General features: G+C 48.1%; 1 protein-coding gene and 3 non-coding genes across 7 annotated transcripts; all 4 read right to left on the reverse strand.

Moving 5' to 3' along the window:
- Nucleotides 1-1,392: 1,392 nt before the first annotated feature.
- Trnat-agu lies at nt 1,393-1,466 on the reverse strand. Its single transcript has one exon. It is a non-coding gene; the product is annotated as a tRNA-Thr (tRNA).
- Nucleotides 1,467-1,751: 285 nt separating this feature from the next.
- Nucleotides 1,752-1,833, reverse strand: Trnas-aga. The gene has a single exon. It is a non-coding gene; the product is annotated as a tRNA-Ser (tRNA).
- Nucleotides 1,834-2,250: 417 nt separating this feature from the next.
- Nucleotides 2,251-2,324, reverse strand: Trnai-aau. Its single transcript has one exon. It is a non-coding gene; the product is annotated as a tRNA-Ile (tRNA).
- A 509-nt stretch (nt 2,325-2,833) lies between these two features.
- Ctc1 (CST telomere replication complex component 1) lies at nt 2,834-26,237 on the reverse strand. 4 transcript variants are annotated; one of them, XM_038326918.1, is made up of 23 exons: nt 26,154-26,237; nt 20,413-20,576; nt 19,141-19,378; nt 18,568-18,779; nt 17,259-17,415; nt 13,707-13,985; nt 13,481-13,609; nt 12,384-12,613; nt 12,113-12,290; nt 11,822-12,022; nt 10,496-10,622; nt 9,400-9,514; nt 8,963-9,278; nt 8,682-8,771; nt 8,258-8,451; nt 6,145-6,233; nt 5,875-6,049; nt 5,366-5,443; nt 4,264-4,414; nt 4,102-4,166; nt 3,572-3,737; nt 3,367-3,478; nt 2,834-3,239 (listed from the first exon to the last, which is right to left on the reverse strand). In XM_038326918.1, exons 1-23 carry the CDS (start codon nt 26,184-26,186, stop codon nt 3,100-3,102), a joined length of 3,639 nt encoding a protein of 1,212 aa, XP_038182846.1. In that variant the 5' UTR covers nt 26,187-26,237; the 3' UTR covers nt 2,834-3,099. The 4 variants fall into 4 exon arrangements, with proteins under 4 accessions (XP_038182846.1, XP_038182845.1, XP_038182848.1 ...); XM_038326917.1 differs by having other exon boundaries at nt 8,258-8,454; XM_038326920.1 differs by lacking the exon at nt 20,413-20,576 and having other exon boundaries at nt 8,258-8,454; nt 26,154-26,194.
- Nucleotides 26,238-26,792: the final 555 nt, after the last annotated feature.

Here is a 26,792-nt window from a genome sequence, read left to right on the forward strand (position 1 = left end):
CACACACTGAGAAGTGCTCTCATCATTCGACTTTGATGAAAATATCTCACACTGCAATAGGAGCCAAAGCTTTACACTGAAATGCGCAGTTCTAGGGTTTAACTTTGAGCTGCCACCCTTGATGACTGCCATTGGGATAGGGCAAGAAGACTTGGTGCGTCTGTACCAGGAGACTCCCCACAGGGCCTGTCAGTTACTAAGGCATTATATTTCCAAAGCATGTCTAGAACTTTCCTCCTGTAACTGCCCACTCCTGTGTGTGTGCGTGTGCTCTAAGTAGCTAAGTATTTAACACGTTTTTTAAAATGCGCATGGGTGTCTGGCACACGTCACTTCACGATTGCAGAGCCTAGAGAGGATGTCAGATCCCCTGGAACTGGGGTTACAGATGACTGGGAATTGAGCCCGACTCCTCTGGAAGAGTCGCTTCTCCATTCCCTTTGTCATTATTGTGTCAGTCCCGTGCAGCCTGTTGAACGGTGGTTTTTCCATGAAATACCCAGCAGCTTTCTACCTGGTCTTCAAGACTTAGTTTCTCTCATCTAGAAAGCTGAGCCTGCCCACCACCTTCATTCTCAGGCATGATCAAATGCGACCTCTTTCTCTGCTCTTGGGGCACTGTTCCAGCCCTTCCTGCCTTGTGTTGAAGGAGCCGGAGACAAAAGTCGGCCTTACTGCTTTGCTCACAAAAGTGCTCTGGGTTCCGTTATCACTGCCTTGTCCCGAGGGAGCAGCGCCTTCAAGGCCACACTTTTTCTCAGACATCGCCTGTGGAAAAGGTGTCTAGAGCTATCTTCCAAGGAGGGTTAGCTAGCTATGCCAACATATCACTGTTGGTTCTTCTTCCAGGAGCCAAGTCTACCTCTGTCATCCAGCCTCCGTATGCCAGGAACACTCCCCGATGGCCCGTTGTCACGGTGCCCTCTTTACTCCATTACCCTTCAATGGCGGCAGCCCTGCCCTGCTGATTCCTATCCTAACTTGCTCCTTGTGGGGATAGATGGAGATGGTTTCAGCGGTAACTTCACACGAAAGGCCTGACTGCTACAGGACTGCATCTAGAATCCACACAAAATTTTAACATATACTTTATATAATATATCCAAAATATAAAACTATGAGGCCACAAAACAAAAGAAATACAGTGAAGACCCCAACAAAACAGTGGTTCAAATACAAATAGTAACGGGATTAAGAAAGAAGCATGGGGTTGAGATCACAGGAAAGACACACTATGAAAGTACGGAGTAGAGGTAAGGTTTCTTATTTGTGTATTATTTATAATACACCTTATTATTTGGTGTGAGCAATCTTACACTCATATAAAAATGGGTAAAGGTTAATTCCAATTAAAAGCAGAAGTGTGTACATTATCTTCAGTAGATACACACAAGGCACCGCTGGGATTCGAACCCAGGATCTCCTGTTTACTAGACAGGCGCTTTAACCAACTAAGCCACGGCGCCAAGGCCACAGAGTTGCCTTTCTGGTATGTACTACAGGAATATATGATTCGCAGTTCGGATTACGATCTGCGCTGTGCGGTCTAAAATATGCTCGTTTTGCTTGTCTTCCTGTCCATGGGCGCCCTTTAATATCTCCCACAACTAAGGAACGGAGGTGCATGTTTAAGCTCTGATTCTAAAACTCGGAGGGGACGTTTAGAGCGCTGTACAGTTCTTACCTAAGACAGAAATGACACCAATCAAAAAGAAGAAACTTTGAAGTTTTAAAAAAAAGTTACTTTCAGACGTAGTCGGCAGGATTCGAACCTGCGCGGGGAGACCCCAATGGATTTCTAGTCCATCGCCTTAACCACTCGGCCACGACTACAGAACATACAGAACTGCTTTTATCCTATGCCTTTGTTACTTCATATGTTCTTCCTCCACTCACTAGTATTTTATTCTGGTTGCGTGAAACAGGAAGATGTTGCGAAGGCCAGAACCTGACAGAATCAGGTTGGATCTTTGGCTTGGCACCGCACATCCTTTGAACTCTCCTTCCGGATCCTTCCCAGTCCTTGGTCCCCGGCAAGGGTCGCGTGGGAAACGCAGCGGCGGCGGTGGCGGCGGCGGCCCAGACTACCAGACTATTCTCTACTTCTAGAATCTGGAGAGTTTCCTTCCTAGACCGCTAGCAATTCGGATTTTAAGAGATCGAAAATGATACATTCTTCGATCACAAGTCCCAGGAAGAAATCTTTTACATAAAAGCATCTAAAATAAAATTAAAAGAGTAGCTAGCTATTGGCCCGTACGGGGATCGAACCCGCGACCTTGGCGTTATTAGCACCACGCTCTAACCAACTGAGCTAACCGGCCAGCGGCGAGCACTATCGTCAAGAAGGAACCCCAAATCTGTTATATAATTTTTTTTAAACACCCAAAACAAGGTAGAGAGAAAGAAACTATACTGAAAGCAATTCCCGAAAGTGCAAGAAAAAACAGGGACTCTGCCGATCTGTTGGCCAAGGGTTTACCTTGGACCTGACCCCGGGGAACCCCAGAATAGGTATTCCAGCCCCCTCATCCGTTTTTGTTCCTACCACTTGACTCTCCCCTGCATGTCCTCTATTCCAAACATTCCAGGCCCTCCGACTTAACATGAACCCCACTTCTGCCAACCTTGCTGAGACCGCCACCTGTCCCCATTCCCTGACACTACTAGCGCGGTCTGACTGGTTTCTATCATCCCTCAGTCGGACAGGCAGTTCTCCGAGCCACTTTCCACCTTCCATACAGGTATTACATAAGTGACAAAAACGGCAATGAATGACAGGCCGGCCACTAGGGAGTGAGTCTAGGCGTGGCACCTCAGAGATGAACCTAGGTCAGAAATTTATTGTCCCCCGTGAGGTTTATCGTAGCACGGTTAATAAGAACAAGGCTTCGGTTCTGCTTTCCACACCAAGTATTCAGGGCCACCTGGGAGTGCAGGCTCCTAACCCAACCCGAGGGGACACCAACACCGTGCTGCGATTTGCGGTTCTCAAGGCGCGCTAAAACCACAACGAGAAACGACAGTGGGGCCGTAGTTCGTGACTGCAGCGTCTAGGGTCCTGGAAGCACTGAGACCGACCACCTTTGGCAGTTCCGGTCAAGAGGACGCGGCAGAAATTTCTAGAGGGCTGGGGAGCTCCGGCTCTTGGAGAGAAAGGCAGACGAGTCGGAGCCTGGGTTTCACTCTGGTCAGCAGGGGGAGCTCTCCACACTGGAACTGCTGCAGCCGTGCCGGTTCTAAGACAGCAAGGGCAAACGTCCTGTGTGTGGGTGTTAGTTCCTAGGCACATTTTCCTCCCCAGTCTAGAAATCCCCTGCCAGCCCCATCCATCTTCCTTTCTAGGGCCTGTCCACCTGTCCTCACCTTGCGGAGTGATATCAGAGGGCCTCTTCTCAAGTGCAAATGAAAGCTTAACAGGTCGGAGGACAGAGGGGCTGTCACAAAGGGTCCGGAGGAACAGGGCCAAGGGTTCAGACTAGAAAGGGAAACTCAGGGTCAACTGGAGCCCAAGTTCCCAACCATCTACCAAAACCCCAGTAACCTGGATATCTATCTGAACACTTCTTACCTCTGTCTGGGCTCCAGAGCCTTTAAATTGCAAGGCCACTCTCCCTGGCCCCCGTGCACATTCTAGGATTGAGGTCCATTCACTTGGACTCAGCCCTAGTGCTGCTGCCACGTGATGATTCTTACAGGTCACTGTGGCTTCTGCAGTGCCATCTTCCACCAAGAGCCTAGGGAAGGGGAAGCAACACTCCAAGAGCAAACCCACATGGACAATCCCCAGATCCAACAGATCTCTTGACACAATGCTTCCACTATTTAGCTCACTGTACCTTCATTCATTCATTTAAAAAATTATATATACACATAACATATATACACATATAATGTATAATGTAATTATATATAATATATATTCTATATATTGGGGGTAGAAGAATGAGACAGGGTCTTGCTATGTAATCTGACTGGTCAGATACTACGTAGTTCAGGCTGGCCTCAAACTTACAGCAATTTCCATCAAACAAAAATCATGCTACTGCAAACATCACACGCTGCGGACCTAGGAAGTAACCAGTGTGACATGGTACCCACCTGATATTGGCCTGGCTTATAGCTGCCTGAGCTGGACAATTGTGGTCCTGCCGACTACACCTCCCCTGGGATAAACAAAACATAGCACAGTTGTAAAGTCCTCCTGATCTAATGACAGCACTCTGGCACTTCACACCCAGCTCACCTGTTCTCTCCCAGTACCTGGGGAGAGAGGCTAGCGCAATGAGCACACAGCCACAGGATCTGAAGGCTCAAGACAAGAACAACATGGCAAGATGCAGTGGCCTGGAATGGCACCCGGCCCTGGCCACCTTGGAGAAGTTCAGACAGATGGATGTGGGGCAGGGGAGCCCTAAGGAGAGAGAGAAATGAGTCAAAAGGCAGGCGAAGAAGCCAGGCATACTAAACATGCACCTACAACCCCAGCAGAGAAGCCGGGCTCAGTAACCGGTACCTACAACCCCAGCAGAGAAGCCAGGCACAGTAACATGGATCTACAACCCCAGCAGAGATGCCGGGCACAGTAACATGGATCTACAACCCCAGCAGAGAAGCTGAACATAGTAACAGGAACCTACAACCCGAGCACAGGGATTTAGCCTCATCAAAATTTCATTGTTACCCAAACATGGAAACACACAACTTTAATCCCAGCACTCGGGAAGCAGAGGCAGGTGGATCTCTCTGAGTTCCAGGCCAGGCAAGGCTACAAAGTGAGAACCTGTCTCAGGCAACAGTGAACCATCTCAAAGAGCCTAAAGCAAGAGAAGGAGTCTAACTGGACTTGACAATCCTAAGGATGTAGACAAGGTCAGCAGTGAGCTCACTCCTGGAAGCCCACAGACCTTGCCACACTCTGGTTCCTTATCTCCAAGAGCCACCAATTATTTCTCAGGCTTGACCAAGATATTAGTCAAGAAAGACATGCTTTCTTGAAAGCATGGAAAAGTCTTAGAGAGCTTAGAACCTCAAGCTTTTCTGGGTAAATTGAGAGGCCTTGGGCATTTTTTTTCCCTATCTGGAGTATATGAAATCCTTCTGAATCAAAAAATACTCTACTAAACTGGTTGGAGGTGGCACACACCTTTAATCCCATCACTGGGGAGGCAGGCAGATCTCTGAGTTCAAGGGCAGCCTGCAGCCAGGGCTCTGTAGTGAAACCCTGTCTTGTAAACAAACAAACACAAAACTCTACCACGACCAAAGAAAACTAGAAGACCACACCTGTGGCAGAGTGAACCAGACCACGAGTGGAAGGTCAGGTGAAGCAGGGACATCTAGAGGCCAGAGCCTAAACACTGACCTGACTTTGGTCTCTGGGGGGAAGCTCAGGACCTGCACAGAAGTGGACGGCCGGAAACAACAGTAAACAATGTTGGATCTGCAGGTAAAAAGAACAGGTGACTCGCAGAGAGCAAACAGGCTGGGGCCGGAGGGGAGCTGAGGTCACGTCACGCTTCGCACCACAGGCTCGGCTAGCTCTCTTACTCCCAGGACACCTCCAACTCTACCACAGCAGCAAACAGAGGAAGACATCTGACTAGCAACCGAAGTTACAGTGAAGCTGGACACAGCATTCCCGGAATTTAAGAGACAGGCAGAAGCAGGAGGATGGTGGTAAATGTGAGGCTAGCCTGGGCTACACAGGAAGTTGCAGAATAGCCAGGACTACATAGTGAGACCCTGTCCTAAAACAAAACAAAATAGTAATAGCAAAGAAAAGGTGTCCTTGTAGCACAGTTGGTTGGGGAGCGAGTGTCAACAGGACGTGAGGAAGCAGAGAAGATACGGCCACACAACACGGGTCTTCACCTGGAAATCTTTTTCTCCAGCTGGCTAAAGTGGACTCGGGCTCCAGGAAGGAGTCCTATTTGGGGAGGCAAGTGTGGCTCCTCGATATATATGTCCAGGTGAGGGGGATAGGCACAGCCATCCATGTCTAGAGCTACTGTTAGCTTCACGCCCGCTTTAACAGCCCCAGCGTTCTCTACAGATAGACGGAAGGGTATCTGGTGGATCAGGCAGGACTTCAAAGGTCCCACTGCTCCAGTTCGAATCTTCTCCCGGCGACAAGGATATTACCAGACTTTATCCGGCGAAGGGCCAGAGGTGGTTCACATAGGATCCGTGACAAAATTTCAGCAGAGAAAGACACCAAGGAATTGGAGAAGCTGAAAAAAGAAAGAAATATGTGAGGACACATACAACTGAGAGCTCAGCTCACAAAACAGAGGAGTATCTTATCTGCTAGAATACCATATACGAGGGTCGAGAAAGCCTTCCGTTCAGTCAAAGGGCATCTGAGAAAAATAGGCGTGTGATAGAGATCAATCTACCTAACTTTAAAACAAAAAAGAAATCTACCAGGCAGCGGTGGCGCATGCCTTTAATCCTAGCACTCAGGAGGCAGAGGCAGGAGGATCTCTGTGAGTTCCAGAGCAGCCAAGGATGAACAGAGAAACCCTGTCTTGAAAAACAAAACAGCCGGGCGGTGGTGGCGCACGCCTTTAATCCCAGCACTCGGGAGGCAGAGGCAGGCGGATCTCTGAGTTCGAGGCCAGCCTGGTCTACAAGAGCTAGTTCCAGGACAGGCTCTAGAAACTACAGGGAAACCCTGTCTCGAAAAACCAAAAAAAAAAAAAAAAAAAAAAAAAAAAAAAAAAAAAAAAAAAAAAAAAAAAAAAGAAAGAAAAACAAAACAAATCTACATTAGAGACAGAGGCCTTCCCAGAGGCCTTCCAACCCCCGCATTTGGACCTTAAGAGTCTAGCTGGCCCACCGTTTAGTCTTATGCCTTGGGGCTCAAGCCCCGGTCCCGAAGATGCAAATTTCTAGGAAACATTCATTTTGACTATTCCCCTTCTGTTTCAGTCCTTGAGATGTGGTCTTGCTGGCTTCAAATCTCCAGCACTCCTCCTGCCTCAAGTCCCCAAGCACAATGGCTACACATGTGTACTGCCTTAGCTTCCTCCTCGTCTCCCTTCCTGCTCCCTCTTCCTTTTTTATTTTTTAAAGACAGGATTGTCTGTGTAGCCCTGACTGTTCTGGAACTGGCTCTTGGCCTTGAACTCAGGGATCCTCTGAGTTCAGGGATTAAGGGTGTGTGCCACCTCACAAACAATTCCAGTCTACATTCACTTCCAAGACTAAAGATCAATCTCAGAAAAATCACGGACAATCTTCCTCTTGTCTTGGACACAATCTCTTTTAAGACTAATGGCAGCACTGCTCTGGGACTGAATAATAGGATTATAGGAACGCACCACCTCCCAACTCCCAGTCTACACACATTCTTTAACTTTTAGTTATGTGCATGGGTGTTTTTCCTGCACCTGTCTGTGCACCAAGACCCTCAGAAGCCATAAGATGACAGATCCCCTGGAACTGGAGTTACAGACAGTTGTGAGATGCCGTGCAGGTGCTGAAAATCAAATCCAAGTCGTCTGGAAAAGCAGCCAGCTCTCTTGAGCCACTAAGCCATTCTCCAGCCTCTATATTCACTCTCCGCCCCCCTACTCTGTTTATGGGACAACCTCTCACCACTTAGACCTGGATGGCCGCAACTCCTTATATAGACCAGGCTGGCCTCAAACTCAGAGATCTGCCTGCCTCTGCCTTCCAAGCGCTTGGATTAAACATGTATACCACCATGCCTGGCTCGTATTCACTTTTAGTAATAAAGACCAGTCTCAAAAATTATACACAATCCAGTAGGATTTTTCTTCACACAGGAAACAGCTTTTTCACTTACACTGGGAGCTACCTACAAAAGCTTCTATGAAACACCACATTCCCGTGTTCATCGACCAATTATCTGCCCCCTTAAACAAAGGTCCTCCACGTTTTCTTCTTCCTTCTAGTTTCTTATGCTTGTTTCCTTTGATGGCTACAGTTTTTCCTTAACTGTGAGGATGTTTGCTCCACGGGGTGAAGCAGTGACGATCAGGGCACCGGCAGGAAGCAAAGGTCATCCTCAGCTACACCTCCAAGAACAGCAGGGCTTTACGGGGGGGGGGGGGGGGGGGGGGGGGGGGAAGGAGTGGGACACGCAGGGGAAGGTGAAATTCCACAAGAGGCAGCCTGAAATAGAACCTTCCCTTCCTGGCGACATCATCCCTCTATAGGCCAGACTGTTCCTTAGCCAGCACAGAAGAAAGCGTGGCCCAAAGAACCAGAGGTGATGCACGTCATTTACTTGTCACTCAGCAGGTGGGTCAGCGAGGACTCGGTCAGTGCTCTGGAGATCTCCAGCACATCAGGTATGTCCTGAGAGCTCCCAAGTTCCAGGGTCCACTCGTCCTGGACAGTGAGGCAGGACTGTATGCCAGCCAGCTCCAGAGGACGCTGAGATGTGCCAGATGGACCCTCCGTCTCAAACAACGCTGCTATCTGCTAGGAAACATGAAAATGATTGCTTCTGCATGTGCCTAGGCCAGAAGAAAGCTCCCTAAGTCCTCCAATCCTGATCCATCCTGGAGCCTGGTGAAGGAAGGGATCCCAACAATGATTCTGCCCCTCTAAATTCACTCTCTTCCAGGAAACCTTGAGAACCCACATAGCATGCCTGCTCCAGACTCCAGCCTAACCAGCTTTCTTGTAAGAGAGAAGAAAGCACTCACCGGGGGGCCGGGAGCCACGAGACGGTAGACTTGGTTTGGGTACAAGAATGGAAACCATCTAACTGAGGAGCCAAGGAAGAGGAGGGAGACCTGTGAGGAAGGAGAACACAGCACTGAACCCCCAGTGTGGAGCCTAGGGCAGTGGACTTGGTTTGGGTACAAGAATGGAAACCATCTAACTGAGGAGCCAAGGAAGAGGAGGGAGACCTGTGAGGAAGGAGAACACAGCACTGAACCCCCAGTGTGCGAGCTCAGGCCTGGCACCTGGAGTCCCAGCTAACCTTCTGATCCTTGTTCTCAACTCCGAGAGACTGAGGTGGGCCCCATCCAGACCGCTCCTTCCTCTGGGTGCCACAAAGCCAAGTTCCCGACACACAGAAGCTCAGGGAAGGCTTTGGAGGCTGTGAGCCGGCTCCCGGAAGGACACAAAAATTACGTTTCATGAGGGCCTCCTTGTGGGACAGCAAGAATAGTCGGCTCTGTCCTCCATGGGGTCCCTCTGGGCAGGAGGGATCTGTCTGAGGTGGCTCTGAATCAGAGGTGGGTCTGGGTACAGGCAGGATCAGGGCGTCAGACAAGAAGAACTGGATATAAACTCTGTGGGAAGAGACAGACCTTTTGTGGAGCAGGGACTGAGTGATTTGGACCCCAATTCCCCACATACCAAGTTTTTCCTTCCCCTCAGATCCAGGAGGACCAGCACCACTTGACGGCTGACCTGGCCCGCTTCTTTTGGATGAAGTCTGGTGTGTCCAGCTCCTTCCAGGAAGGGAAGCTGCTCCTGACTTCTCTCTCTACCACCAGCTGGAACTTCTCCACCCGCACCAGACAGCCTAGATGAAGAAAGTTTTCTGTCTCAGCAGGAAAAGAACTATGGGAAGCAGTGAGAAAGAGAAGCGGTGTGTCCGTCTGTGCCCCGTGTCTGTCACAGCACAGCCCGAGCCAATGCCCTCTTCTGAAGTGAAGTCCACACCCAATCATCTCAGCCCCTAACAGAAACCATTCCACAGGTGTGTCCAATCCTGCCCTACTCCATGGGCTAAAAGGCCTCGGTTACTCTTCCCCCAAATCTCTAACAAGTCTTTTTCTGAATCTAACAAGCTTTCCCCTCTTTAGGGTTTCCCTTTTTGCTTGTTTGTTTTTTTGTTTTGTTTTTTCGAGACAGGGTTTCTCTGTGGCTTTGGAGCCTGTCCTGGAACTAGCTCTGGAGACCAGGCTGGTCTCGAACTCACAGAGATCCGCCTGCCTCTGCCTCCCGAGTGCTGGGATTAAAGGCGTGCGCCACCACCGCCCGGCCACTTGTTGTTTTTTTTTTTTTTGGTTTTTCGAGACAGGGTTTCTCTGTGGCTTTGGAGCCTGTCCTGGAACTAGCTCTTGTAGACCAGGCTGGCCTCGAACTCACAGAGATCCGCCTGCCTCTGGCTTGTTTGTTTTTTTGAGACAGTTTCTATTATGTAGCTCTGGTTGTCCGGGAACTTGCTGTGTAGATCAGGCTGACTTCGAACTCAGAGATCCACCTGTCTCTGCTGGGATTAAAGGTCTGTGCTACCACGCTAAGCTCCCCTTTATGAAACCCAACAAGTCAAATAAGACCAGTGTTCTTCCAAATTATGAATGTAGGAAACAGGGAGGTGAATGTTTAACAGCCGTGTAGGAAAGAAGGATGCTGGGAGTTGTAGCTTTGGCTCCTTGGCTCTCCCATCAATCCCAGGCGATGACCAACATCAGTAACAAACCTCAACAGATGCCTCCTCCTGGCTCCCTGTCCCCAAGAAGTCCCCACACCAACACCTTTTCACCTCTCAATTTCACACCTATGAGCTTTGGGTCAGTGAGAGGCTGTGAAGTCTCAGTCAAGGGCATGCAGGGCAGTGAAGCTTTTAGGTCTCGAAGCTGCAGACAACCTTTCTTAGATGAAGCCACCAGCACCCCAAGGAGAACCTGCAGGAGAAGACGGCTGAGCTATGAAATAATTATTAAAGAAATAGAGGGGGACTGGGTGCAAGTCCAGAAGGGCTATTCTGCTGTGGGAGCACTTTCTGTTCCTTCAGCCAGGAGCCTGTAAGACCACTTGGGCATGGTCTCTTATACTATAATACTATAAATGCAGCTGTAAAGTGCACACTCTCTCTTGCTTCAGGCTGCTAGACTTTGTTCCTGTTCCCCGTTGGAGCTGTGGACTGTTATCTAGGACAGAGATCTGTAAGTTTCCCCTAAATAGATAGTCCTTTATTATTCATAATTCTGAATTAGTGTGGGATTATTTTGTGACTTCTGCCTTCACTGTTCCAAGTTTGAGGTTGTCCATATTATGAGTTCCAGGCCAGCCAGGGTTCATAGTGAGATCCTATCTTAAGATAAAAATAAAATAATTCCATTGAGCTTCTACCATGTGTCATGTGCTGTTTTAAAAGTTAGTGGTAATAAAGACAAGCACTCGTCATGTAGGAGTAAGAACTAACTCGCACAGTTGAGCATCATAGTGGGATATGCTAACAGTCCCAGTAATCAGGAAGCGGAGGCAGGAAGAGCTCTGGGAGTTTAAGGCTAGCCTGGGCTACACAGCGAGGAAAAGAAAGCAGTAACAAAACTCACCAGAATTCTATATTCCGAGCTACAGTTTTGGGGGTTGTTTTATTACACGTATTGAGGGTGTCATTTAATTTCTGTGGAGGTTGGAGGGAAACTTGAGGGAGTCAGTTCTCTTTCACGGTGTAGATTCTGGGGATCACACTCAGGTCACCGCTCTTGACACCAAGAGCCTTTACCCTAGCCGCCTCGCTGACTCTGCTTGTGTTTCTGAAGCGGGGTCTCACTGTTTAACTCTGGCTAGTCTGAAACTGTAAGCTGTGTGACCTGAAGTGGAGGGTCTCTGTGTTTGTTGTTGTTCGAGACAGGTCTCACTAAGTAGTCCAGGCTGGCCTAACTCATCCGCTCATCTCTCCCTTTCTAAGCACTAGGATTAAAGGCCTGCAGCACCACACCTAGCCCAAGCTACGACTGGCTCCATTCTTCCCGGCCACTGCAAAAGGGCTGAACTGACACTGCAGTCTGGCTAGAAAGCCAGCACAGCCAGTGACAAAACCCAAACAAGCGACCTGAACAAGGGAGTGGCAGTGAGCCTTCTAGAATTCCCCTACCTGCGCTGGCTGGAACACAGAGGATGGCAGGCAGAGCCAGGACCAGGCTAGGTGGCGATTCAGTTGGCAGCTGGTTAGGTAGGCAGCTTCTGAGGGAGGCAGAAGGGCCTTTGGGTCAAAGGTAGCCCAAGCCCTATGCTGCCCTTCCTTTTCCAGGGCGAATAAAGTCGGGAAAGAGTAGGGAGTCTGCAGTTGGGCATACTGTAGGGAGAAAGTAATAATCAGATCGTGTCCCTGTGCCGGAGTCCTCCAGTGTTAGTGCTGTTGCCCATCCTTCCCCCACATTCTCACCTTCTGATGGGGACAGTTATGTGGCTCTTCCAGGACCTCACTGTGCGCATGCCGAATGGGGCCGCCAGGTGGAATCAGAGCATCCCAGGAGGGAGCCAGGAGCTGCAGTGCCAGGCTGGGGTTCCCAGGTGAGGAGGGCTCCAGGAACTGCTGGTATCTCAACATATAGGGACATAGCCTGGCCAGGCAGAGGAGGACAATCATCTCCCCAAGATCTGTCCCTTCCAGGGTCCTCCCTCCCCACTCTCCACCCAATCTCCATCCTCCTTACTTGCTGGCCAGTTCCTGCAGTGCCTTGGTAGCCCATAAGTATAAGGGAAGCCCTAACTGACATTCCCACACGAGTTGCTCATACAAGGAAGCACCATGAACTTTGAAGGATGGCAAAGTCTCCGGTTTAAGACAGGAGAAGCTCTGGAGAAGAAGGACACCACGGAGACAAGGTGCTAGAACGGGTCTTGTTTCTTCACCCACTGCTTGGAGGAGATGAACATCTCGGAGCTGCAGAACAGAAAAGCAGAGGCAAACTATGTGGTACACACCTGTGAACCCTAGCGCTTGCAGGGCAGAAGCAAGAGACTAGAAGATAAAAGGCCATCTTTGGCTACACAGAAGCTTGAGGCCAGCCTTAGTTACCGAGACCTAAATAAAGGGCTTAATCCCAGCACTTAGGAGGCAGAAGCAGGGAGATCTCTGAGTTCAAGGCCAGCCTGGTCTACAGAGTGAGTTCCAGGACAGGCAGGACTACACAGAGAAATCCTGTCTCAAAAAAACAAAACAAAAAGAGCACATGTAATTATAGCATTCTAGAGCAGAGGCAGGCAGATCTCCGTGAGGTTCAGGCCAGATTGTTTTACACAGTTAAGTTTCAGATCAGCCAGCAACATATGAGACCTGAACTCAAAAAACAAAACAAAACAAGACAAAAACTACCCAAGAGCTGGAGAGATGGCTCAGCAGTTAAAAGAAAGTACTATTCTTGCAAAAAAAACAAGTTCAGTTCCTAGTACCCACTACGGGTGACTCAAAACCACCTAAACTTCCACTCCAGGGGATTTGATGACCTCTGGCCTCTGCAGGAAACTGTATTCATGTACAAATACTAACCTTATCCCCCATACATACAAATATACACAATTAAAAACTAAAAGTAAATATTTATACAAACAAACAAGCAAAAAACTAAACCAAGAAGAGCAGAGGTAAGAACCTAACTTAATCTCATGCAGAAGCTGCTACTGTTTCCATACCATAGGTTCCAAGAGAAGCTCACGTCCCCCTATGTTGCCCATCTCACTATAAATCTCATCTCTCTGAGGTCACACATCATGTCCCATGAACTGAGGGTCTCTAAGCTATTTGACGTACCTCCAGACGGACCCCTGGTCGAATCACCCGCCTGAGGCCATGGATCTGCTGGTATGCGAGGCAGAGAATCAGCTGCCCATCTAGAATGTAGAGGCTGGCAGACTCATTCAACACACAGGTGACTGTTCCCTGTCCAGGAGACAGAAATTCAGTTGGCCACTGTTTCCTTCTTTGGAGGCTCACATTTCCTATGCCACAATCTCTAGGATCAGTTCCTTCTACTCACCGAATAATGTAAGACTTTGGAATTGCGGACAGGACCGTCCTGTGCCCTGCTGTCTCTGGAGCTGGTGGGCTGGGGCAGCGGTGTGAGGTCAGCCCCCAAGAACGGCGCATCCAGCTCCAGCTCGCGCACAGAATCTGGTCTCAGAGGTATCAGATCCGAAGACGGAATGGTTGTCCAAATATAGTAACGGTGACCTCGGTTCTTGGTAACTCGCAATTTTGTCAGCACATAGGCCCTATCAGGCCGAAGGACTCTGTGCCACACCATCTGGGCAGGAATCTGGCTTAGGCAGAGGGAGGCAACATTACACATGAGAAACATCCTGCCCCCAATGCTGCTCTTATGCCAAAGGCCCTTCCCAGCACAGTTTGACTCCAAAGATCTTGAGTCTCCTCTCACTTCTCCACCTTCTGCTTGCTTGTTCGGCTGTGGCTGTTGTTTTGTTTCAGATAAGTTCTCCAACAGCCCAGGATGGCCTCAAACTCACTGTGTAACCAAGACTAGTGTTGAACTCTCAATATTTCAAGCCACTGAACCTTAGAGATTTCCATGGTAACAGGAAATGCCACACGTTTCTTACCCTTTTCACAAAGATTCAAACTATCCCTAAAATTTCCTTCAAAATTGATAAACATTCCACCAAGAAAATTATGTTCAATATATCCTCTCTCATCCCAGAGCATACAAGCCAAACATTTATTTCATTAATGAGCTGAGTATCTATGCCTCCAGTATTGAGAGAGACGCTAATAACAAGTTACTCTTTCCTCTTTAACATGCTTCACATCACACGGAAGACAAAAACCTAAGCAGTAGTACAGTCACATATGAACATGTACCAAAAAATACACATTTAACAAAGTCTTGTTTATTTTTTTCCTTTATCATCCTGGGAAATCACACCCAGGAATTCATGCATGCGAGGCTGGTATTCTACTGTGGAGCTGCAAGTCCAGTCCTCATAATGTGGAAAGAAAAAGTGAGCTGAGACAGAATAACCAAGGAGCCCTGATGAGCAAGGGTGGAACTGGAGGTCCTGAGAGGTACACAAGCCCATCTCACCTTCCTTTATCCAGACTTTAAAAAAGTTATCAGACTATGCCCATGGAGGACAGAGGCCTCAGCTCCTCCTGGGGCTGGAGTTCCAGGTACAGGTATGCACCCAGTGTAGGTGCTGTGCACTCAGATCTTCTTCAAGAGCAATATGGTTCTTAACCACTGAACCATTTCTCTAGTCCTAAGCCTGGTATCTCTTATCTGAAATACAGCCAGAAATATTCCAGATTTTTTTTTTGAGATTCTAGAGTATCTGCATATATAAGATATCTTGGCCGGCAGTGGTGGCGCACACCTTTAATCCCAGCACACGGGAGGCAGAGGCAGGCGGATCTCTGTGAGTTCGAGACCAGCCTGGTCTACAAGAGCTAGTTCCAGGACAGGCTCCAAAGCCACAGAGAAACCCTGTCTTGAAAAACCAAAAAAAAAAAAAAAAAGAAAAAAAAAAAAAAAGAAAAAAGATATCTTGGCACGCCTTTAATCCCAGCAGAGGCAGAGGCAGGAGGAGGATCTCTGTGAGTTCGAGACCAGCCTGGTCTACAAGAGCTAGTTCCAGGACTGGCTCCAAAGCTGTCTCGAAAAACCAAAAAAAAAAAAAAAAAAAAAAAAAGAAAGAAAAAAAGAAGTTGAGACAGGACCACACTGTGCAGCCTGGTTTCCCAAGTACTGGGATTACAGATCTGAGCCACCACATCTGACTTCAGAGCATTATTTTTCTGGACTGGTTTGGTTGCTGTTTACAAGCTTGCTTGTAGCTGAGGCTGGCCCTGAACTCCTAATCCTCCCATTTCTCCTTCCTGAGGCTTAGACACCATGCCTGACTTTTACTTTGTTTTTGAAACAGGGTTTCTCAGTGTAGCCCTCGCTGTCTTGACTCCAGCTGCAGACCAGGCTGGCCTTGAACTCACAGAGATTTGCCTGCCTCTGACAGAGTGCTGGGAATAAAGGTGTTTATCACTATACCCCATTTACATTTTTTATATGTATGTGCACACAAGCACACGTGTGGAGGTCAGAGAACAACTTGCAGGAATTGGTTTTCTCCTTCCACCATGTGAGTCCTGGGATCAAACTCAAGTCTTATGGCTTTGGCAGCAAGTGTCTTTTGCCAATGAATCATGTCACCCTGGAACACATTCTGTAGACCAGGCTGGCCTCAAATTCACAGAGATCCGCCTGCCTCTGCCCCCCGAGTGCTGCAATTAAAGGCGTGAACCACCACCACCCGGCTCTGTCATTCTTTTTAAAAATTTATTTTTTCAGTTTTGTGTGTATGAGTGTTTTACATGCGTACACATCTGTGTACCATTTGCACACAGTGTTCAAGTTGAATCCGTTGGAACTGGAATTATAAACTGTTGTGAGGTGTCATATGGGTTCTGGGAACCAAACTAAGATCCTCTGGAAGACAAGCCATGCTACTGAGCCATCTCTTTAGTGCCCCTCCATTTTATTTATTTATTTTAAACAAGGTCTTACTTTGTAGCCTTTAGATGTCCTGAAACCCTGGAACTTGCTATGTAGATCAGGCTGTCCTTGAACTCACAGTGATCCGCCTACCTCTGGCTCTCAAATGTAAGGATTAAAAGCATGAGCCCCCACATCCAGCATCCATCTTTTTTGTGTGTGTGCAGGTGCACATGTGGGCAGATGTACCTGCGTCTATTCATGTGGACGTCAAAAACAATCTTAGAGCTGGGCAATGGTGGTGCAGGCCTTTAATCCCAGGCAGAAGCAGGCAGATCTCTGAGTTCAAGGCCAGCCTGGTCTACAAAGTGAGTTCCAGGACAGCCAGGGCTACACAGAGAAACCCTGTCTCGAAAAACCAAAAACAACCCACCAATCTTAGGTACCATTTCTCAGAAAGTCTCCTACCTTGTAAGCAGGTCTCTCACTGGCCTGGAATGTCCACAAAAGGCTAGGCTAGCTAGCTAGCAGGCTCCAGGACTCTGCCCACCTCCACTTCCCTTCACTGTCACTGGGATCATGGGCCATGCGACCATGGCTTCTTACACAATGATCAAGCGCATGCTTGTAGGGAAAGTCTTTTCCTAAGCCAATGCCTTAGCTGTCTTTTCCCCTCCCATCATCCTTTCTTTTCTTGCCTTTAGACCCCTTCCTTCTTCCACAGTTACTACTTTAGTATTATATGTATAAATCCAGACACTAATGTAAGAAACGTGAGGCTTGAGGCCTGATCCGGGCGGTGGTGGCCTTTAATCCCAGCACTCGGGAGGCAGAGGCAGGTAGATCTCTGAGTTTGAGGCCAGCCTGGTCTACAAGAGCTAGTTCCAGGACAGGCTCTAGAAACTACAGGGAAACCCTGTCTCAAAAAACCACACAAAAAAAAAAAAAAAAAAAAAAAAAGAAAGAAAAAGAAATGTGGGGCTTGTCCCTCTGCATCTGGCTTACTCCCCGTGCTATGCGCTCTCCCCATGTTGTTCTTTTGCTCTAACATGCCTACTCCCATGTGCCCACCTTTACCCTGCTTCTCACCTGGACAATGATGGACACCTGGCTGCCAGCTTGGCTGTCGGCTTCGGATAGCTCACCAAGGGTCATGATGAAGTATCTTTTGTTCTGAGTTACCACCAGAGCACTCAGACGGACCAGTTTCCCGGCCAGATTTGGCTCCTTTACTTTGTGCTTCTTTCTAAGGAAAGAGAAGAAAAAAAAACCATTGTCATTTCTCTTTTTCCTCCATACAAATCTTCCCTTCCACTGTAAAGAACAATCCCCTAGCAATGTAAAATGCCCATAATTCAAAGCTATTATCTGAAACCTTTCCAACCCTTCTTGCCCTCAGACAAGGTATACTTCTTTGGGAGTCAGACACGGCTCTACTGGCAAAGGTGCTTTCTGCCAAGGATGACGTCTACATTTTGATCCCTGGGAATGGCATGGCAGAAAGAGAATCATCTCCCACAGTATGTTCTCCGACCTCTGTGTAACTGTATGCTACAATGGGAGACACACACACACACACACACACACACACACACACACACACACAGAATCTTCTTAGGGACCAGAGAGACAGCACCTGTCTAACTTCTAAGACCAAGTTCTATTCCTAGAACCAACTTTAAAACAGTGGCTGGGCGGTAGTGGCACACGCTTTTAATTCCAGCACTTGGGAAGCAGAAGCAGGTGGATCTCTCTGAGTTCAAGGCCAGCATGGTCTACAGAGCGAGTTCCAGGACAGCTAGGACAGTTACACAGAGAAACCATGTCCTGGAAAGAAAACAAAAACACCCCAGTGTTTTGGCATAATCCCTGTGGTGGGAGATGGAGACAGGTGGGGCTAAGTGGCCAGCCAGCCTAACTTCCAGGCCAATCAGAGATCCTATCTCCAAAAATAAAAAATTATCTTACTTTATGTGTCTAAATGCTTTCCCTGCACGTATGTCTATGTACCACATGCATGCCTGGCACACAGGGAGACCAAAAGAGGAAACTGGAAATACAGATGGCTGTGGACCATGAGGGTGCCAGGAATCAAATCCAGGTCCTCTGAAAGAGCAGACAGTGCTCTTAACCCCTGAGCTATCTTTTTTTCCCATCTTTTGAGAAAGGGACTCTCAATGTAGCCCGGACTGACCTGGAACTCACTATGTAAACTCCACAGTCTTCCCGCTCCAGTGTCCCGAATGCTGGGATTATAGAGGTGAGCCACAACCAGCTCAGAGCCTTCCTCATCATTCAAAACCCCACCACTCCCTTGCTTCATCTATGTGACTGTCGGAAGTACCGTCCTCCTCCCAGTTTCAGCACGTTCCCTCCTTCCTCCAGAGTGGATAATTACCTGTGTCTGAGCAGGCAGGACGCCTTTGCTGGGTAGAGGACAGGGATAGGCGAGAGTAGGCCAGGACTGATGGTCAAAGGAAAGACTGGCACAGGTGTACCCCACAGCTCCAAGTGCCCCTCCCCCATGGAGTTCTTCTTGGCAGGAGGGAGGTAACTCCAACTGGGGAACAGGAAGAGGTGGCCCAACCAAGAAAGGTCTAGATCTATAAGCTAGAGAAGATCAAAGTCACAGGTTAGCCAGGACCTTAGCACCTCATCTACCACTACTGCTCATCCTGGTGCTGACCCCTTCAGCTTTGCTTTCCTGGCTGCTGGCCCCCCTTCCATTCTCCTGGCTGCTGGCCCCCCTTCCATTCTCCTGGCTGCTGGCCCCCCTTCCATTCTCCTGGCTGCTGGCCCCCCTTCCATTCTCCTGGCTGCTGGTCTCCCTCCGCTCTCCCGGATGCTGGTCCCCCTTCTGCTCTCCTGGATGCTGGTCCCCCTCTGCTCTCCCGGATGCTGGTCCCCCTCTGCTCTCCTGGCTGCTGGTCCTCCTTCCACTCTCCCGGATGCTGGTCCCCCTTCAGCTCACCTCACAGCCCAAGAGTCCGGTGTTATCTCTCACGTACAGGCCTCCACTCCTGCACTCTTGCTCCAGACCCCCAGATAGGTCTATCAGTGTCCCTAAAAGTAACAACTTCTGCCGGGGCAGGACACCGCCCCCTGACCCAGCTGCTTGGGACCAAGTCTGGTAAGCATTAGTGCTCCAGGACAAGTGACTGCAGCACGGGAGAGACTGCTGGGTCTTGAGATTCTGTACCGAAACAAAGCTGGAAAGTAAAGAAAACAGTTGGGCAAATCAGTTACGTCTAAAATACTCTCAGCCTTGACCAACACCTAATAGCCGGAAGTGGGGCTGGGAGCCTATAAGATTAAGGGTGGGGCTTATAACAAGGGCTCAAGGGACGTGAAGCAGACTGTGCATCCCTAAAGAGTGGCTGAAGCAGTGGCAGTGGCTCAGCAGTTAAGAGCCAGGCGGTGGGGTGCACACCTTTAATTCCAGCACTCAGGAGGCAGAGACAGGGATCTTTGAGTTCCAGGCCAACCTGGCCTATAGAGTGAGTTACAGGACAGCCAGGGCTACACAGAGAAACGCAAGCCCTGTCTCAAAAAGCAAAACAAAACAAACAAGAAAGCACTGTTTGTTCTTCCAGAGGACCTAGTTTCAACTCCCAGTATTCACACAGTAGCTCAAAACTGTGTGTAACTCCAGTCCCAGAGCATCTGATTTTCTCTTCTGGTCTCCATGGTTACCAAGCATACATGTGGTGCACCGACATACATGCAGGCAAAATACCCATACGCGAAAAATAAATTTAACTAAAAGAAGAAAAGAATGTAAAAGGATCTAGAGGTATGCTGTCATGTGAATAAGCAGGCACGCGTCTGCAGAGAACAGTGCGCAGACACCGAGACTGCCATCACATCTCCCTTCAGCTTGGTGATTACTTCTAAAGGGAGAATCAGATCAACACAGACTTGGGAGACCTCACTAAACCTTTTCCTTTACACCTTACAAAAAAGAGTGAAGCAAACATGAGAAAATGCAAGAAGCTTTTTAAGGTAGGCTGGTTTTTAGGTACATAGCCATCTGGGTACTGCTGCACACTTCACATCAGCTAAATCGCCTTCTTCTTCCTCTCCTCTCTATAAACATGGCCTAAGCCAAGTTAGAACTTGGGCAGGGGGCGGGGGGAGGGGGAGCCAACTGGAGAAGAGGGAAATTCTGCAGATGAGGCTGTGTTTAGATTACCTTCTTTTCCACACAAAATTCAACCACCCACCCAGCCCCACCTCACCCTACCTGTAGCTCAGGGGCAGAGTAAAATCCTGATTCTCCCTCTGGGACAGCCACGTCTTCTTCACACAATCAATTACTGACAGAGTCAACTGCTTGTTAGGCTCCTGGCCAGCTGGGGAAAGGGTCTCTTGGATGAAGGTCTGGGCAGACTCAAGCCAGGCTTGCTCCTAAGGAAAGTGAACCTAGTCAAAACATCTTCACAACCATCCTGCCCACCAACAGAGTTTTGGAGAACAAAAACAGAATAAATCGTCAGGTGATAGCGGTCTACACCAGCACCTGAGAGGCAGAGACAGGAGGATCTCTGTGAGTTCAAGGTCAGCCTGGTCTACAGAGAGCCTTCCAGGATGGCCAGGTGGCTACACAGAGAAATCCAGCCTCAAATAAACAAACAAAAAACAAACAAATAAATCCAGATTATCAAAGGTCAACCGTTTAGAACCTGGAGAAGTTTTAAAGGTTAGTCCAAGACTGAAGGCAGAATTCCGTGGAGAGTGCTCATTCAAGTCCAGACAGGGTCAAGCAGGTGGCCACTGAGCTTTCATTTCGCCTCCTCTGACAAACATGGACTCATCCTTACTGTGCTCACTTGAAATACAGATTCCTGGGGGCTGGCTAGAGAGATGGTTAAGTCTTCCAGAGGACCAAGTTCAATTCCCAGAACCTACATGGTAGCTCACAACTGTCTGTAATCCAGATTCAGGAGCCCTCTGTGGACACTGTACACACATGGTACACAGACATACTTAGAGGCAAAATATGCAAACAAAAAAGAAAAAAAAAGAAAAAAAGCTGAGTGGTAGTGGTGCTGGCATTTAATCCCAGCAGAGGCAGAGGTAGGCGGATCTCTGTGAGTTCAAGGCCAGCCTAGTCTACAAGAGTTAGTTCCAGGATAGGCTCCAAAGCAACACAGAAAAAATGACTCGAAACCCACACTCCTCAAAACAAAACAAAAACAAACAAACAAAAACCAGAAAGGAAGGAAGAAGGAAAGAAAGTTGGGATTTCTCTGTGACCCTTCCTCTGGCCATCCCAGGTCAACTGCCACTCTGACCATGGAGCTTCCATAGTACCTGTATACATGTCTATTACATAGCACTGGCCCCATGTTTAGGGTTATCTCATCTTACATGGAGTCTGGTTCAAAGTCAGTAAGCTAAAAAGTCAAAATGACAAAAATTGTTTTCAAAAATCCACAGCTTAAATCCCAGCACTAAGGAGGTAGAGGTAGACAGATCTCTGTATTCAAGGACAGCCTGTTCTACAGAGCGAGTTCCAGGACAATCAAGGTTACACAGAGAAACCCTTTCTCAGAAAAAACAAAAACAAAAAAACTTTTACTTAAATATAAAGTTTTTAGAAAAAAAGGTTGATGCTCATATGATCTCAGAGTCCACGGTAGTATGTACAAGACCTGCACGATTTCAAGCCAGACAAAACTCCAGCAAGGAAAAGGGGAAGTGGACAAAGAAATCCCACACCTAACCAAGAAGCTATTTGCAACTGATACCTGTTGGGAGGGGGAAAATGTTTTCTCCTGTGGAGTGGCACTGGGCAAATTAAGCACATTCTACGGCAGGCTCTGTGCTCTGAGCTGGCTGCCCAACACAAAACAGACTGTGCTTTCTGCTTGTCTGTTTCATTTTTTATTTATTAGTTTGAGTTTGTGTCTTTACACTTTTCCAGGAAAGAGAGTGACAAGATGAAGTTGAGTGGGTGGTATCTAGGAGCTGGCAGAGGGGGAAAGAATAAGATCAAAATACACTGCATGAAAAAATTTTAAGTCTAGAAAAGAATCCATATTACTGCTCTTAATATGTGAATATGTCTAACAGAAAATAAAGACACCTTTAATCCCAGCACTCAGGAGGCAGAGGCAGGTGGATCTCTGTAAATTCAAGGCCAGTCTGGTCTACAGAGCAAGTTCCAGGACAGCCCTTGGGCTGTTACAGAGTTCATATAGGACATATGCAAAGGGTAGTTTATTTACTTACATCAAATATATATATTTATTTTGCATGTATGGATGTTTTACCTGCATGCATTCCTGGTGTCCATCCCATCTCCCGGAACTGGAGTTAAGGATGGGTATGAAACAGTAGGTGCCAGGAAGTGAAGCTGTTTTCTGGAAGAGCAGCCAGTACTCTTAACCGCTGAGCCATCTCCCCAGCTCCTATTTATTTTTAATTTATTTATTTATTTTGAGACAAGGTCTTGCTATGTAACCCCGATTGACCTATAACCCAACAGATAGACCAAACTGGAGTTGAACACACAAAGATCCCCTGCCTCTGCTTCCTAAGTGCTAGGACTACAGGCACGCACTTTTTACCAACATGCTTATATTAGAAACGTGTGTGTGTATGTGTGAGTGTTGTTTTTCAAGACAGGGTTTCTCTGTGTAGCCCTTGATCTGTAAACCAGGATGTCCTCAAACTCAGAGATCTGCCTCCTAAGTGCTGGAATTAAAGGTGTGCACCACTGCCCTGCAGGAGTATAATTTTTAATTATTCTTTTTTCATCAAGCATGGGTACCTGACTCCCTATAAACTAAATATACACAAGCTGTAACCCACTTGAGTCGACGCTGTTCTGTGTGTCCAGCCAGCGCTACCATCACAGTTCCATCTCTGGTCCTCCGCATTCAATGCATTCAGCATCCCATACTCAGTACATCTTAGCGCCTTGGAGAACCACTGTCAACATTCTAAACCACTTCGGCATCCATGTGGACAGTCCTCCTGCTTTGCCTTCATTCTCAGAGGCTTAGACAGTGAACTAATCCATCATCCAGATAGACCTCATCAACATCTTCAAAGCCCACAAGGTTTGGTTACTAGTTCTCTGATGTTGATGTCTCAAAGTGAAAATCAAGTTTGGTTTTATTTATTTATATACTTATTTTTCTTGTTTTTTTAAATGTATTTTTATGGGGGCTGGAGAGATGGCTCAGAGGTTAAGAGTATTGCCTGCTTTTCCAAAGGTCCTGAGTTCAATTCCCAGCAACCACATGGTGGCTCACAACCATCTGTAGTGGGGTCTGGTGCCCTCTTCTGGCCTACAGGCATACACACAGACAGAATATTGTATACATAATAAATAAATAAAATATTTTAAAAAATGTATTTTTATGTGCATTGGTGGTTTGCCTGCATGCATGTCTGTGTGAGGGTGTCAGATCTTAGAGTTACAGACAGTTGTGAGCTGCCATGTGGGGCTGGGACTTGAACTCGGACCCTCTGGAAGAGCAGTCAGTGCTCTTAACCACGTAGCCATCTTGGCAGCCCCATTATTTATTTATTTATTTAGTTATTTGAGGCAGGGTTTCCTCTGTGTAACAGCCTTGACTGTCCTCAAACTGACAGAGATCCCCCTGCCTCTGCTGGGATTAAAAGCATGTGCCACTACTACCTGGCTAAACTTGGGGAAAAAAAAAGAAAGAAAATGGGGCCAGTATGATGACACTCCCCTTTAATCCCAGCACTCGGGAGGTAGAGGCAGGTGGATCTCTGTCAGTTTGAGGCCAGCCTGGCCTAGAGAGTGAGTTGCAAGACAGCCTTTGTCACATAGGGAAGACTTTGTTTTTTGCTGCTGTTTATTCAAGGCAAACCAAAGGCATTTATTTATTGAATCCAATGAAGCACAGGCCTGTATTTTGAAAGAGCTCTGAGATTCGCTTTGTATAATGGAAACTTAACACTATACACTTCGCCCTCAAAGACTTCAGTTGCCTGCGTTTTTGTTATTTTGGAAGCAGTCTCGTTATGTAGCCCTACTGCCCTGGAACTATCTGTGTAGACCAGGCCTGTCCCAACTGCTAGGACTAAAGGCTGCACAATCACACCTGGCTGGACTGCCTGCCTTGAACAGCCTTTGAAAGGTGACTTGCTCTCAGATCTCTACTCTAGCTTGAGTGCTCTATCCTGAGTCCTGGTCCTATCAGTCTGCCCATCACAGTCTGCTAACACACATGCCCTCTTCACAGCCTCTCCAGCACTAAAGCTCGGCGCACAACTGAGCAGACAGCTGGAGGTTCTAGCTCGAATCCTTGGCCACTCCCTAATTCATTCCTTATCTTTCACAGTAGTCAGTTCCTGATATTCTACTGTCTTACCCTGGCTGTCACTGAACTCCCTACAAAGACTAACCTTGAACTCACAGAGATTGCCCTGCCTCTGCAGGCTGGGATTCAAGGCATGCACTGTCATGCCTGGCCCTCTGTACTTCTTCACCTCTGGTACCCCAACACTGCTACCATGGATGAAGCCACCACCGCCTCTGCATTTCAACCACTCTACAACCTCAACCCTCCAGACTATGACTTCAGTAAAGTAAAACCCCAATCTCATCCATTACTCCTCTGTCCAAACAAACCAAAAGGCCCACAAGTCTGCACAGCACAGTGGAGGCTGAGCCTTATCCAGGCTACCCTACTGAATCACATAGCAAGCACCAGGGTTACACGTTGCTAACATGACAGTGTCCTTAAACTCCCACCAACTGCAGGGACACTAGCCCACTTGAGCTTGTGGCTCTGGCAGGTCTTGTTCTTCTCCCTTATCCCCTCTGCCAAGCTTAAAACCAGTCCTGAGGCTAGCTACCAAGGTCAATTCCCTTATTTGGCCACTTCCTCCTCCTGAGGCTGACTACCAAGGTCCAGTTATTGCAGTAATGAAATCAGAAGCCCCTTTGGCTCATCTAATGAACACATCCAATTAAAATTAAACATCTCCTTCTAACACGGGGTTTTTCATTTTACCTTTATAAATCGCCATTTGCCTACGGGCCATGTCTGTCTCCTTTCTACCCAGAGGCAGTCCTTTGTCCCTCTAGGACAAATACCCATGCTCTCTTTCACTTGTCCCCCTTCCCCTTGTCCCTCGTCCTCTATCTTCTTTACCACCTTTTCCCAGCCCATTCTAACACAGACTTCTCTTAAAAACTACACCTGCAGGCTAGAAAGATGGCTCAACAGTTAGGGACCGGTGTTCAAATCCCAGCACCCACATGACAGCTAACAACTGTCTCTAACTCCAAGATCTGACACTCTCACACACTTACCTGCAGCCAAAACACCAATGCACATAAAATAAAAGCTTTAAAAAAATTACACCTGGAAGGTCATTTACTGTTGTTTTTCTACCTGAGTCAGAAAGCAGCCACTTTAAATTTTCTTTCCCCCTTAGTAAAGGATCTCTCGGCGAAAACAGATGTTTGGGTGGGGCTTGTGCCTAACCCGGGGTCCAGGAGGGAGCTCCTGCTGTGCAGGGGTTTCCTTCACCAACAACGACCAAGAAAGCGCCTGCTCAACTTGACAAGACAGTTCCCTATTCCTTCTGACCCCTCCATCTCCACCCAGTGGAATTTAGTTTTTCAAAAGACGTCTGCTCTAACTCTAGTTTATCAACATGATTGGGCTGCCTAGTAACGGTGCTCGTCCGATGCTTTCCCACCTAGTTACTCCTGCATGAACCCCAGGAGCGGGATGTTTCTCCTTTCCAGATACTTCAGGGGGCTCCTGCAGCCACACACAGCCCCACAACCTGCTGCTAGTTTTCCCACAGAGCGTAAACCTTAGAAAGTGGATGGGCGAAGTGTTCCGAGCTCAGACGGCGGTGGAACAAACCGCCTGAAAAGCTCCTGCATCCCGGGCCGCGGCCACAGACAGTAGGCGGAAGGAGTACAGGAAAAAAAGAAATGCGGAACAACGGAAAACCCACGAGAAACAAACAAACAGCACTCACGGAGGCAGATGCCTGAGCTCCGCAAGCAGCCATGATGAACCCCTACCCCGCAGAACGCGGGAATGCTGAGAGCGAGGGCTCACGGGAGGGAGCTTGTGACGTCATGGGGGCAGCTCTGGCTCCTCCCCCAGCATCCACCTGCCATGGGCCCTGCCCCACCTCTTTGCCTGGAATTCACCTCAAAGAGCCCACTGGCCTCAAATCTGGAGACCCTCCGGCTTCTGCTACCTAACAACGGTAATTAGAGATGTGCGTCACCAGACCTGGCCAGCTGCTTCCCTTCTATAGTGATGGAGCGTCAGGCATCTCCTAAAGTTTGATGAGCAGTGGAGCGGGAGAGCACTAGAGCACACAATCCCCTTGGCTCACATCTTGCAGTCTCCCTAATTTTACCAAGTAGAGAAGTGTGTATCTTAAAAAGTAGCCACAGCGCGCGCCTTTAATCCCAGCACTCGAGAGGCAGAAGCAGGTGGATCTCTGTGAGTTCGAGGTCAGTCTGGTCTTCAGAGAGAGCTCCAGGACAGATAGGGCTGTTACACAGAGAAACACTGTCTCTAAAAAGAACCAAAACAAGCAAAAAGTAGCCACAGGCTGGACCAGGGACGCAAGCCTTTAATTCTAGCACTCCTGGTGCAGAGG

This window comes from Arvicola amphibius, chromosome 4, assembly GCF_903992535.2.
Source record: "Arvicola amphibius chromosome 4, mArvAmp1.2, whole genome shotgun sequence".
NCBI classification, from domain to species: domain Eukaryota; kingdom Metazoa; phylum Chordata; class Mammalia; order Rodentia; family Cricetidae; genus Arvicola; species Arvicola amphibius.

Excerpts from the sequence above, each read along its gene's own strand:
- Ctc1 (XM_038326917.1), bottom strand. The coding sequence starts at position 26,186 with ATGGCTGCTTGCGGAGCTCAGGCATCTGCCTCC. Across the intron at positions 20,577-26,153 it reads GAGCTCAGGCATCTGCCTCC|GAGCAAGCCTGGCTTGAGTC; the intron begins GTGAGTGCTGTT and ends CACTTTCCTTAG. Across the intron at positions 8,455-8,681 it reads TCGTGGCTCCCGGCCCCCCG|CAGATAGCAGCGTTGTTTGA; the intron begins GTGAGTGCTTTC and ends CATGTTTCCTAG.